The 13,915-nt window shown below is 42.9% G+C and overlaps 1 protein-coding gene across 1 annotated transcript in view; it reads left to right on the top strand.

The window, feature by feature from the left end:
- Positions 1 to 13,915, top strand: part of LOC138978441 (uncharacterized) — a 34,358-nt gene that overhangs the window by 7,066 nt on the left and 13,377 nt on the right. Inside the window, exons 5-16 of the mRNA XM_070351184.1 lie at positions 110 to 245; positions 743 to 876; positions 2,920 to 3,014; positions 3,624 to 3,786; positions 5,481 to 5,611; positions 6,067 to 6,165; positions 8,246 to 8,515; positions 9,871 to 10,086; positions 10,217 to 10,391; positions 11,439 to 11,609; positions 12,249 to 12,392; positions 13,104 to 13,495. Coding sequence (XP_070207285.1) covers positions 110 to 245; positions 743 to 876; positions 2,920 to 3,014; positions 3,624 to 3,786; positions 5,481 to 5,611; positions 6,067 to 6,165; positions 8,246 to 8,515; positions 9,871 to 10,086; positions 10,217 to 10,391; positions 11,439 to 11,609; positions 12,249 to 12,392; positions 13,104 to 13,495 — 2,126 coding nt within the window. The remainder of the gene's footprint in view (positions 1 to 109; positions 246 to 742; positions 877 to 2,919; positions 3,015 to 3,623; positions 3,787 to 5,480; positions 5,612 to 6,066; positions 6,166 to 8,245; positions 8,516 to 9,870; positions 10,087 to 10,216; positions 10,392 to 11,438; positions 11,610 to 12,248; positions 12,393 to 13,103; positions 13,496 to 13,915) is intronic.

The following is a 13,915-nucleotide window of genomic DNA, read 5'->3' as shown; positions in this document are numbered from 1 at the left end:
AAGGGGTGGGGAAATAGCTCTGTCCGTAACGGTGCTGGCTCCAAAACCAGTTGTCGCTTACTTCCCTTTGTTTATTATTTAAACGTCCTTAATATTTTTCTGCTTGCAGGGCATGACTTTAGGTTCCTGCAGGAGCTGAGCGGTGTGGGGACAAAGGAGGGCATTTTCCGTTACTGCGAGCCTGGTGACGGACCAGACAAGCTCAGAGAAAAGGTGGAGGAGCTATTCGACTTTGCTGTGTACAGGTAAGGCACACACAAAAGTTTGTTTCCAATGACGAGCCCAAAAGAATTAAATTTGTTACGTCGACTCGGTCATTTGAAGGTTAACCAAAAACAAAAAATAAGAAAGGAAGAAATTTTAGGGTCGAGAGGAAAAAATATCTTTGGTTGGGTTACCGGGAACTCTGAATATTTTTTTAGGCTTAATAACAGTAATGTAGTTTGACACGGTTTGCAAACTTTTTTCTTATGCATTCTGTCTGGTCACTGACCGTGTGATAGTTTTGACATGCAGGAGGTCCAATGACTAAACGATTTTCCTACAAAGTGTCATTAAGCTGACATCATATTTATCCAAACTCAGGGGGCCAGAATTGTTGCTGCGGCGGACTGCGGACTTCACCCTACAAACCGGATTGAAGATATAAAGAGGCTGGGTACACAGAAGAAGAAGAAGAAGATTATGTCTTGGAGGTAGAGGCATTAATATTTCTATGTTATTTTCCTTTTTCACACCTCAGCTCCAGCCCTGCGGTAGAGGTGATGGTGGAGATGGACGGAGAGAACAAAATTATTGGCCCTGGAAAACTGCTGCAGGTTCACAGCGTCCAGGGAGACGTCATTGAAACAGAGGACGAACAGAGCGCTGCCACTGGTACAGAAAGGCTAAAGTTCTTGTGCTTATAGCTCTCTCTCTCTGTTCTCTAGAGTCTCTCTCTCCTCTAGAGTCTCTCTCTCTCTCTCTCTCTTCCTCTTCTAGAGTCTCTCTCTCGCTCTCCTCTAGAGTCTCTCTCTCTCTCTCTCTCTCTCTCTCTCTCTCTCTCTCTCTCTCTCTCTCTCTCTCTCTCTCTCTCCTCTAGAGTCTCTCTTGATGACTCTCTCACTCTCTTTCTCTTTCTCCCTCTCTCTCTCTCTCTCTCTTCTAGAGTCTCTCTCTCTCTTCTAGAGTCTCTCTCTCTCTCTCTCTCTCTCTCTCTCTCTCTCTCTCTCGCTCTCCTCTAGAGTCTCTCTCTCGCTCCCCTCTAGAGTCTCTCTCTCTCTCTCTCTCTCTCTCTCTCTGACCCTCTCTCACCCTCTCACCTTCTCTGTCACCTCTAGAGTCTCTCTTGATGTCTCTTTCTCTTTCTCTCTCTCTCTCTCTCTCTCTCTCTCTCTCTCTCTCTCTCTCTCTCTCTCTCTCTCTCTTCTAGAGTCTCTCTCTCGCTCTCCTCTAGAGTCTCTCTCTATCTCTCACTATCTCTCTCTCTCTCTTCTAGAGTCTCGCTCTCCTCTGGAGTCTCTCTCTCTCTCTCTCTCTCTCTCTCTCTCTCTCTCTCTCTCACCCTCTCTGTCTCCTCTAGAGTCTCTCTTGATGTCTCTCTCACTCTTTCTTTCTCTTTCTCCCTCTCTCTCTCTCTCTCTTTCTCTTCTAGAGTCTCTCTCTCGCTCTCCTCTAGAGTCTCTCTCTCTCTCTCTCTCTTTCTCACTCTCTCTCTCTCTCTCTCTCTCACTCTCTCACTCTCTCTGTCTCCTCTAGAGTCTCTCTTGATATCTCTCTCACTCTCTCTTTCTCTTTCTCCCTCTCTCTCTCTCTTCTAGAGTCTCTCTCTCGCTCTCCTCTTGAGTCTCTCTCTCTCTCTCTCTCTCTCTCTCTCTCTCGCTCTCTCTCGCTCCCCTTTAGAGTCTCTCTGGCTCCCCTCTAGAGTCTCTCTCTCTCTCTCTCTCTCTCTCTCTCTCTCTCTCTCTCTCTCTCTCTCTCTCTCACCGTCTCTGTCTCCTCTAGAGTTTCTCTTGATGTCTCTCTCACTCTTTCTTTCTCTCTCTCTCTCTCTCTCACCCTCTCTGTCTCCTCTAGAGTCTCTCTTGATGTCTCTCTCACTCTCTCTTTCTCTTTCTCCCTCTCTCTCTCTCTCTCTCTTCTAGAGTCTCTCTCGCTCTCCTCTAGAGTCTCTCTCTCTCTCTATCTCTTTCTCACTCTCTCTCTCTCTTTTCTAGAGGCTCTCTCTCGCTCTCCTCTAGAGTCTCTCTCTCTCTCTCTCTCTCTCTCTCTCTCTCTCTCTCTCTCTCTCTGTCTCCTCTAGAGTCTCTCTTGATATCTCTCTCACTCTCTCTTTCTCCCTCTCTCTCTCTCTCTCTCTCTCTCTCTCTCTCTCTCTCTCTCTCTCTCTCTCTCTCTCTCTCTCTCTGTCTCTCTCTCTCACCCTCTCTGTCACCTCTAGAGTCTCTCTTGATGTCTCTCTCTTTCTCCCTGTCTCCAACTCTCTGTTTCTCGCGTTATCTCTGGTTTAATTGTTGACTTGTGTTTTTGCAGGTGTGTGATAACATTTTGCTTGTTTCTCTCTTTCAATCCTTCCGTTTAGTAATGATCGAAGCTCTTCGCAGGGAAATTAAGTAAAGTTCTGCCGGTATAATAAAATTAGCTGCAGAATTCCTACAATCTTTGAAGTTTCGTCTTTTCTGTTCTTTTTTTCTCTCTCCGTGTACTGTCTCATTGATACATGGATCGATCTCCGTGATCTGAACTTGGAAGCCATACTCAGAATGAAAGTAAAATTGAAATAAAAGGATGTTTATTGTAGATTTGGTTAGAAATGACAAGCGCTTCTGCTGGAGTTGAAAGCTTTTGCTACTTTTTGCTTGTACAGTCACAATAATTATACCCCTTAGATTGTTTGTTTGTCTTTTCTTGTTGCACAAGACATCTTCCTTTTGTTTTCAGGTGAGATGACAGTACAAGCTGAGATGTGGGTACTAGTACATGATCTCAACGTTACCCCGGCGCCTTTCATCACGCTGAACAAAACTGTCAAAGTGGTAGGAATACATTTAACTGATTGATTGATTGATTAGTTGATGTTCATTGATTTTTGCTGTTCCTGACGTTTTAAAACAAAGCCAGAGTGGTGTCTAATGTATTGTAGAGTGAATGCATTATAGTAGATATAAAAAAAATATCTCATCAATTAATATGCAGTGTAATTAACCTCCATTTTAAGATCTAAAAAAAGTCTGAGAAGACCTGGTCTTAACTACAAGGGAGTCGACTTCTTCTCATTCGCTACTACAAGGCAGTTTTAAAATGGAGATACATTTACAGAGGTTATGAACGGAAAGAGCTAGAGAATATTACAAATGTGTGGTGGCGATGGGGTAGGGCGGGAGAGTAGGGAGGGAGGGGGTCTTAAAAGTGTTTTTTTCTCCCTGAAAGCGGCGTATGGCTGTCTAAATGGTGAGGTAAAAACGGTCATACACATAGAACTGGTGGGAATTTCAGCCCACGAACGATGAAGAAGAAAGAGGGGGTTCCACTGTAGCAATTATGAACAAATAAGTTGCACCATTAAATTGCATAGACTGTATATTACTCACTACATGTGACATGTTTCACACCTGATTTGCTTGTCTGTATTTATTGTGGAAAAGGATGGCACATCCCACACAGTGAGCCTGCCATGCCTGTACGAGGGAGTGGAGAAGAAGGTTCTGGCAGATGCCGCCAGCAAGACCATGTGGGGTCTCAACCTCCTCGCAAGAAACGCTGATGTTCTGGCCACAAAGGTCGCAACCGCTCTACACGCCAGCAAAGGTACGGAAATACAGTATTACCCCTCTTTTAAGATCTTTAACAATCTGAAAATATTAGGTCTTAAAAAGGAGGTCGAGTCTTAAAATGCGGGTAGGTTATGAACAGAACATTTGAAACAAACAGGGTCCTGCGATGTGAGGCCCCTCTGTTGAGGGGACACCTCCCATGAAAGGACGTCTTTGGAGTTCCTTTGTCTATCATTTAGACCGAAGTATACCTGTCATGACAGGCCACCTGCAATGTAGGGACACTTTTGGCTGGTCCCAAGGGTGTCCTTTCGTCACAGGTAGCACTGTAAATCTGGGGTCTAAAAATAGGGGGTCTCCACTGTACACATATGAAGTCTTAAAGGCACAGTCCTTCTGATGATACCGGCACGGTGCCTAGTGGTAAGGCGTCCGCCCCGTGAGCGGGAGGTCGTGGGTTCGAACCCCGGCCGGGTCATACCTAAGACTTTAAAATTGGCAATCTAGTGGCTGCTCCGCCTGGCGTCTGGCATTATGGGGTTAGTGCTAGGACTGGTTGGTCCGGTGTCAGAATAATGTGACTGGGTGAGACATGAAGCCTGTGCTGCGACTTCTGTCTTGTGTGTGGCGCACGTTAAATGTCAAAGCAGCACCGCCCTGATTTGGCCCTTCGTGGTCGGCTGGGCGTTAAGCAAACAAACAAACAAACAAAGTCCTTCTGATGTAAATACTTTGGCTCACTATCTTGGATCTGACCAGGCTCTTTACATGGGATAGGACCATCCCTCTAAATAATTCCTACTCTGCACAGATAAAGCAGTAAATAGGGTGTTGATTTTTGTAAAGTAGAGGGATGGACTTGTCCCATGTAAAGGCCTGGCAAGATCTGACAGGTGAGCCTATAACTCTTTTCACAGGGAAGGACTGTGTGCCTGTAAATCAAGGGTTAAGAGGGAGAATTCCACTAAGGCCAAACAAAAATATATGTTGGTTTAGGGTAACTCGACCGACCCTATTTTTTCCCGCCGACCCTAAAACTTTTTTTTCATTTCTAAAAAAAAACCACAACTTTTGGCACATTTTGCGAACCATACCGAGACTAAGGGAAGTAACCTTCTTTAGAATCGACTAACAATTTTTTTTTAAATTTAAAAATGAAATTAAAAAAAAGCCGACCTACCGACCCTATCTTTTTTGGTCAACATATATTTTTGTTTGGTCTAAAGTGCTAGAGGGGTTGAAAAATGCAACTTAATTGTCACTTCTTTTGATAAATCAGTAGTTTAATTGTTTCCTACGGTGTGGGCTAGCATTATGTGAGTGTGTGCAAGACTCGATCGAGATGTAAGGGAAGAAAATGTGAGAGATTTTTCTGCTGACACTTTCCGAAAAACAGACATCTAAAACATAACACAGGGTCAGACTGAGAACACAAAAATTAATGTAGATGTGTTAGGACAACAAAATCCTCTTTAGGGCAGCCACCGGCGTTACCATGAAAATCTGCCTTGTGGAGTTTGGAGAGGTGTCTATGGAAAAATAATACTGTGCATTTTTTAAAAACATGGTTTGTGGGCTGTAAGTTTAGCATAAACTAACCCCCGTCTTTTGAGTGCATAGCTAGTTCAGCGCTTTATTGCACATGATAGATGATGTGTTCTTTACGTATTCTTTTGCTTAGTTGTACATGATAGATGATGTATGTGTTCTTTGCATATTCTTTTTCAGACGTCTCCAAGCTTCAGAGTCGTGTGACGGGACTGCAGACCAAACTGTCTCAGATACGTCTGTTCGGCAGGGGCATTAACAAAGACCTCCGTGAGTCCATGATGGCTTCCATGAAAGAAATTCAGGCCAAGGTGAGTGCTTACGTCATCCCTCATCATTTTTGTTTGTAGCAGCATGGACGGGCGCATTAGTCGAGTGTATAAAACATCGGCCTCCTATGCGGAAGGTCGCGGGTTCAAATCCCGGCTGCCTGGTGGGTGAATAAGGGTGGAGATTTTTCCGATCTCCCAGGTCAACTTATGTGCAGACCTGCTAGTGCCTTCGAGTGTACATCCTGTAATACATGTCCGAATTTGCTGGGATATAGAAACATGAAAATACCCAGCATGCTTCCTCTGAAAGCAGCATATGGCTGCCTGAATGGTCATACACATAAAATCCCAATCATGCAAAAACATGAGTGATTACGTGGGAGTTTGAGCCCATGAACGAAGAAGAAGAAGAAATTTGTAGCATGTTCCCAAATTAACTCCATAAAAGTGTCAGTTAACCTACGATCACTTAATCATTGATTTTTGTCAACCAGGTGGACACAATGCACAGCATGCTTGCTCGCTATTCCAGAGGAGAGACAGCGTCAGTTTCAATTTTGGCCAGAGCTCATGATCTACGATACGAGGCTCAGGTAAGAATGGAGCTTTAAACGTGATAGTTCTTTGACTGCCGTTGAAGATTACACGCATAACTAAGGGGATGAAGCATTCCAAATACATAAAACTTGAAAGTATTTGGGGGCTTGGCAGGGGCTCACATCCACGTCGGACATCGGACATACACGGATATTTTTTCCAAATGTCCTATACATTTTTCATGCAAGAGGACATAATGTCCTATTTTTTTTGTCACAAAGTGGTCATTGTCCAATTATGCTTTCATTTGATCTGGAAATTGACAGTACTTTCCAATTTACAGTAGTTTGATTTGCTACGATGTGTCTCTCCAAGCAGACAAACCATGCTGTTAGTGTACGTTTTGTTGCGAGAAAAAAAAAGGTCCTATTCATTTTTGTTTTGTTCGGGACAAATGTCCTATCGCTTTTGCATTGTCCAGGACATGTGTCCTATGCCATCTCTCATGGATGTGAGCCCCTGGCTCGGTAGCTCAGTTGATAGAGCACTGGACTTTTAATCCTAGGGTCAAAGATTTGAATCTGGGCCAGGACGGACACGGGTCAACTTTATGTGCACACCCAGAGAAAGAATCCAATGTGTATGACATCCATGTCACCACAGTTACACGTAAAAGACCTCGGCGATTCTGCCGGATGTGCAGGTGGCTGATTACATCCAGAGATAGAATCCAATGTGTATCACATCCATGTCACCACAGTGGCACGTTAAAGACCTCGGGCATTCTGCCGCATGTGCAGGTGGCTGATTACATCCAGAGATAGAATCCAATGTGTATCACATCCATGTCACCACAGTGGCACGTTAAAGACCTCGGCCATTCTGCCGGATGTGCAGGTGGCTGATTACACCTAAACACGCACACACACACACCTGGGTAGTGCAACGCTGTTGCTGCTATCTTTCCACTGGGAGGAAGTGACACGAATTTCCCAGCAATGGGACAATAAAGTTATGAGAAAAACAAGTCGCGTAAAGCGAAAATGCAATATTTAGTCAAGTAGCTGTCGAACTTACAGAATGAAACTGAACGCAATGCAACGCAGTAAGACCGTATACTCGTGGTCCACCGCTCACGGCATAGGCAGTGAAATTGACAAGAAGAGCGCGCGAGCGGGGTAGTGGTTACGCTATGCTGCATAGCACGCTTTTCTGTACCTCTCTTCGTTTTAACTTTCTGAGCGTGTTTTTAATCCAAACATATCATATCTATATATTTTTTGAATCAGGAACCGACAAGGAATAAGATGAAAGTGTTTTTAAATTGATTTCGAAAAAAAAATTTTGATAATAATTTTTATATATTTAATTTTCAGAGCTTGTTTTTAATCCGAATATAACATATTTATATGTTTTTGGAATCAGCAAATGATGGAGAATAAGATAAACGTAAATTTGGATCGTTTTATAAATTTTTATTTTTTTTTACAATTTTCAGATTTTTAATGACCAAAGTCATTAATTAATTTTTAAGCCACCAAGCTGAAATGCAATACCGAACCCCGGGCTTCGTCGAAGATTACTTGACCAAAATTTCAACCAATTTGGTTGAAAAATGAGGGCGTGACAGTGCCGCCTCAACTTTCACGAAAAGCCGGATATGACGTCATCAAAGACATTTATCCAAAAAATGAAAAAAACGTTCGGGGATTTCATACCCAGGAACTCTCATGTCAAATTTCATAAAGATCGGTCCAGTAGTTTAGTCTGAATCGCTCTACACACACACACACACACACACAGACACACAGACACACACACACACACACGCACATACACCACGACCCTCGTTTCGATTCCCCCTCGATGTTAAAATATTTAGTCAAAACTTGACTAAATATAAAAAGAGAGAAGATGTGATGACTCCTGAAGGTTAAACAGAATTATTCCCCATGCGCGTAAGTTACTGCTGTGATCGCTGCATGATCATGAAATTTGAAATTAGTCGTTGCAGTGTAAAGGGTACAAATACATTCGTCAACTCAGCCATAACACTAACAGCAAACTTATTTCCTTTTGCGGAATGTTTAAAATCCATGCTTAGATTTTATTTGTCTTTCATTCCTGTTGTTCCAGTTCACGAAGTCACGCCGACAACGTATGATGGACAAGAGAGCAGTAGAGAACGTGAAACGCGCCAAAGCAGATGAAGCAAAACTGCAACACATCGCTGTGAATGAAACAGAAATCGCCCGTCTATCCAAGGAGGCTGTAGATTTCTTCTTCTGTGCGCTGTCCCAGGATTCCGTGGTGGACATACTGAAAGATACGGAGAACGGAGAGAACGCCATTGGTTTTGGTCTTGCTGTGACACGTCCTGAGCACGCTGTGGATGACCCAACTTCTGTAAGTCCTTAATTAGTTATCAAAAATCCAAAATCAAATAGACTGCCAACGTTCCAAAATTCAGAATCAAAAACCAAGAAAGATATGTTGTTGGAACGTTTAATTATTGACAAAACAAAAGGTTACGTTCACAGATATTTTGACCCAGCGGTCGTTTACGTGCACAGACAGACAAACGCTAATAATACACTGTGAACATAACGTTTTGTTTTGTCAATAATTCAACGTTCCAACAACATATCTTTCCTGTTTTTGAGTCACTTGAGAAAAAGTGACTCTATGTAATCGGTCAGTGTTAGTCTGTCCGGCCGGTAGACACCACCTTAACGTTGGACTTTTCTCGGAAACTATCAAAGCGATCGGGCTCATATTTTGTTTAGTCGTGACCTCCAATGACCTCTACACTTTAACGATGGTTTCGTTGACCTTTGACCTTTTTCAAGGTCACAGGTCAGCGTCAAAGGAAAAATTAGACATTTTATATCTTTGACAAAGTTCATCGGATGTGATTGAAACTTTGTAGGATTATTCTTTACATCAAAGTATTTACATCTGTAGCCTTTTACGAACGTTATCAGAAAAACAAGGGAGATAACTAGCCTTTTCTGTTCGGCAACACACAACTTAACGTTGGGCTTTTCTCGGAAACTATAAAAGTGACCGGGCTCAAATTTTATGTGAACGTGACTCATTGTGTTGTGAATAGCAATTTCTTCCTGTCCATCTGATGCCTCATATAATATTCAGAACTGCGAAAGTGACTCGATCGAGCGTTTGCTCTTCTTGTTTAATTGGATATCAATTTGAATTGTACAATTCATCTAATCATTATAAGGCAAAGTTTGTGGAATTAAAGGTAGAGTTACAGTGAGGCAAACAGATGAAATCTGTGCTTGCTCTACTAAGACTAAAATATTCAGTTCTATGAAATATAAATTAGAATGTCATCTGCATTAGAAAGATTGAAATAGATGTGTTGTTTGAGTGCTGCGAGGAATGATTGTTTGAAAAGAAAATTCAAATTAGATTGAATTTAACTTTTCAATTAAATTACATATTCTTACATCAACTCACATATATATAGCATTAACTTCAGTTTGTTACTTCTCAGTTTTTGTTCAGAAGGAAAAGAGCTTATTTGTCACTGTCAGTATTGAGAATAAAAAGGACAAAAATGCATTTAACGATTTATTTACGAACTTATGCACTCACTTATTTATTTTACAAAGGAAAAATCTCACATAAATGTCCAATACTTAAATTCTTCTTTTCCTTTGAGGGCCAGATGCAAAAAAGTATACCTATGCTTATCCTTTTTGCCTCGTAAAATAAAGAATTGTCATTGTCGTTACCAGGTGAGACTCTGCTTAATCAGCGGCACGTTGGTAAGTCGCACGTCCATGCTGGATGCACTGGAGTTCAAAATCAACCTGGCAGGCCATCTGCAGGCACACAACGGTTTTAAATTCTTCAGCAGCGACATGGGCTATGCTACTGTCGGCGTCGGCCGAGAGCCCATCAACGCCTGGCTGCCGCTGTACGTCACGCCCTCCCACTGGGAGAGGGTCAAGGTTAGTCCAATGTCATTTTTGACTTTTGGTCGTTGAGTTACCACTGTCTATTTTGTTGAATTGAATTGTATTGTATCTATCATATGGTATCATATTGTATTGTGCTGTATTTTGTGGGTCCACATTACAGGTAATCCTGAAGCCGAGCCTGGGCTACCTGTGCACGCTGGACCCCCTGGGGTTTGACTGGCGACAGCTGGACGTGCTATTTATGGTGCTGGGGGCCATGATCGGTCAGCTGAGCGACGTCACGGTCGGTACCCACCAGCTGCAGCTACTCTTTGCGTACCAGCGCACTTGTGCAGGTCAGTGTGCGATCAAAGACAAACATCTGTTGGTTTAAACAATTTTATTCAGCAAAATTACATACAACAAAGCCGCATACAAACATCTGTTCAGGGATTTCAATAAGCTGGAACCTGTGTCATAAGACGTCATATAGATACCAGCGCACTTGTGCAGGTCAGTGCGCGATCAAAGATAAACATGTGTTCAGGGATTTCAACAAGCTGGCACCTGTGTCAGAAGACCAGGCAATCCAAATATTGGCAAATTTGCGGATTTCCGCGAAAGCAAAAAAATTAAAAAAATTAAAAAAGAGCATGTAATTGTGAACTTTACATGTGTGCCTGTAACTAACATGCTTTATAGTTGAACCCAGGTGAGAGGGACAAAGTAGTGTTTTTCTTTACATGTACAATTTATCTTTCACCAGAGGGGGTTAAATTCGTATTTACAAGGCCAAAATGCTTCAGCCTACGGTTTTATTTATTTCCTTGAAACTCATTCTTCCTTGAATGGATTGCCTGTAAAACTCACATAGACATTATAATAGAATAATAAATTTCATACAGTGGAATCCCCCACCCCCCCCCCCCCCCCCTTTTAAAATTTTCATAAATCTGAGAAAATCAGGCCTTAAAAAGGAGGGGTCTTAAATGGGGTAAATGTACAGAAAGTCTCAAAACACAGGTCTTAAAAGGGGGGTTCCACTGTATATGTTTTGGGATTTCATCAAAATGGAACCTGTGCATGTGTCATATCTTAGACTTCAAAGAAATATAGCAAGAGATTAAAGAAAAATAGAGTTTGGCCTTTGACCGAAAAAGATCGATGACTTAAAAAATAGTGTTTAAAAATTAAGATAAGTGTTAGTTTTGGAAGACAATTACATTTCTGTTTGCCATTGATACTCCTTGGAAAATACTACTTTCAGTGGTGTGTCAATGACAGCTTTTATACAAACTCTTTTTGTAAACTCTGAATTGGATAATTCTTAAATAATCATTTGAAATTATGTGAAATTTGTAATAATGCCAGACGTGAAAAAACTATTTTTATCTCTTCACCAGCCTGTGTGGAGGATTTCAACCTGACGGACCGCATTTCAACCACACTGCGTGACTTTCTGCGAGAACCCCAACATCGTTTCAAGCATGTCGTCCCCAATCTCTACACTCTGATTGGCTACATTGCTGCGCTCCCAGTCAGCGAATCGCGAAAGATCCTCGGATATGGAATAGGTCTGTGACGTGCAATTTTGTTGTTGAAAAAATTCTATGTCATTGTGTGTCTGATGTTTCTGTTGTCTAACAAAGTGTGTGCATGTGTGTGTTTGTGTGTACATGCATGTGTGTGTGTGTGTGTGTGTGTGTGTGTGTGTGTGTGTGTGTGTGTGTGTGTGTGTGTGTACGTGCATGCATGCGTGCACATGGGTGCCTTTGTAATGATTTTTATGCATGCTATTGTATATCAGGCTTAAGGTACACCTGAACCTAATGAGCGCTTCTGGGGTGATAACGCGAGACAACTCCTGTGATCTTGCCGCGAGATGGCGCCAGTTACCAGTCGAAAGAAAGAAGGGGCATAACCTCACCAGAACCGACCATTGTCTGTTTACCGTATAAAATGCACGACTTACACACAAACTGTTACCAAACCGATCTGCTATTTGGGACCAATGCAAGTTTTTTGTTCTTTCTCGTGCGATCTTGCCGCGAGATGGCGCCAGTTACCAGCCGAAAGAAAGGGGGGGCATAACCTCACCAGAACCGCCCATTACAGTTTGAGCTTGTTTTATCACAAAGGAGAAAATAAGGCTGGTACATGCTTCTCCTCCATCAGACTTTTACCTTCTATTTTTTCCCTTTTTTTCTTTCTAGCTGACAGTGAGAACAACCTACCAGCAGCACTGTGGTACGCTTTCCTGGCAGAGACGCTACGCCGTGGAGGGAGCGTTTTCAAGGGCTACACCGACCGCGAACTGAACACCTTTGTAGACCTGCTTCTTCGTGGCAGGAACAACAGTAAGTCACTGGCCAATAATGTCCTTGAAAAGGGAGTATGACAGTCTAAAATGGCAGGGAAATTAAATCACAGCCATACAAAAAATACAAAAAAATAAGAGTGCATATGTGTGGGAGTTGCAGCCCATGAACGCATTAGAAGAAAAGGTGGATGCATCACTACCTTTTTATGTGCTTGTAGTCCTTCAAGATAAACAATGATGATCTATATATATATACGACTTGTGTCTGTGTGTCTGTTCGCGATGCACGGCCAAAGTTCTCGGTCGATCTTTTTCAAATTTGCAGACCGTATTCAGCTACACCCCGGACACAACCTCATCGATGAGATATTTCAACACGTGCTCTCAGCGCGCAGCGCTGAACCGATTTTGGTTTTTCTCTGGATCCATTCCCAGTAACTCTTCCTTATTTTCTCCAGTGTTTTCAGCCACGGTTATCTCCCTTCCTCCGTGCGGCTCCCTTCCTCCGTGCGGTGCGCCGGCTTCGGCATAGCCGGGTCCCCGGCGCAGCCGGGTATTCAGCTCGACTTCTTCCCCGCGCAGCCGTACCCGGCGAAGCGGGTATTCATCTAGTAGTATATGTACGCACACATCCATGCTCACACATGCGCGCACAAAATCACACAGCTAAGATGCCCAGAGTGTGAGGGCTTGGCAGTTCAATCTTCATTGTTAAAGTTTGTCCAATGAATTTGTATCTCTCTCTTAGGTCTGATGATGCCCTCAGCGTTTGCTGGCAAAGCTCAGGAGGCTTCCTGCTCTGCAACAAGCGCAGCAACAGCATCGACAGCAACAGCAACAGCAGAAGCAACAGAAGCAGGAGCCACACTTGGGGCGGAGCAGTCAGATGACAAAACCACATCTTCACACACATCGACAACCTCAGCGCATTTCACAATAATGTGCAATAGCATGGCAAAACAAGAAGATGCTGACCTTCTGATCAGTGGAATCGAACCTTCAGGAGAACCACTGTCTGCTGACAGCAATGACAAGAAGGCAGAGGGCGAAGCGGCCAAGCCCGCCTTTGACTTCAAACACTGTTCAAAGCTTGACTTTGCCATGGAAGTGTGGGCACAGGCAGAAGTTGGTGAGATCAGGGTAAGAAGAACGCTTTGAATGGTCTGACTTCGTGACCAATGCATGTATTCAGAATTTGATATTTGGTATACTTTACTGTCCTTCATTGGTGTGTGTGTGACAGTCTGTGTGTTGTGTGTGTGTATGCATGTGTGTGTGTGTGTGTGTGTGCTAGGCACATGTGGGTGTTTTGGTGACTGTATGTGTCTCACTATAGTGTTTTTCTGAACCAGCACAAAGAAATCTGACTTATTATTATTATCATGTATTAACTTATCTTAGCTTAATTTTGTAAAACCTGTTTAGTTTCAATTTTGATCCATCGAACCTTAACAAAAAATGTTCAATAGTGGCTCGTACATAGTCTTTCGGATGAGACGAAAAACCGAGGTCCCTTCGTGTACACTACATTGGGGTGTGCACGTTAAAGATCCCACGATT

This window comes from Littorina saxatilis, linkage group LG10 (genome assembly GCF_037325665.1).
Source record: "Littorina saxatilis isolate snail1 linkage group LG10, US_GU_Lsax_2.0, whole genome shotgun sequence".
Classification (NCBI taxonomy): domain Eukaryota; kingdom Metazoa; phylum Mollusca; class Gastropoda; order Littorinimorpha; family Littorinidae; genus Littorina; species Littorina saxatilis.
This window is presented reverse-complemented; position numbering and strand designations above follow the sequence as displayed.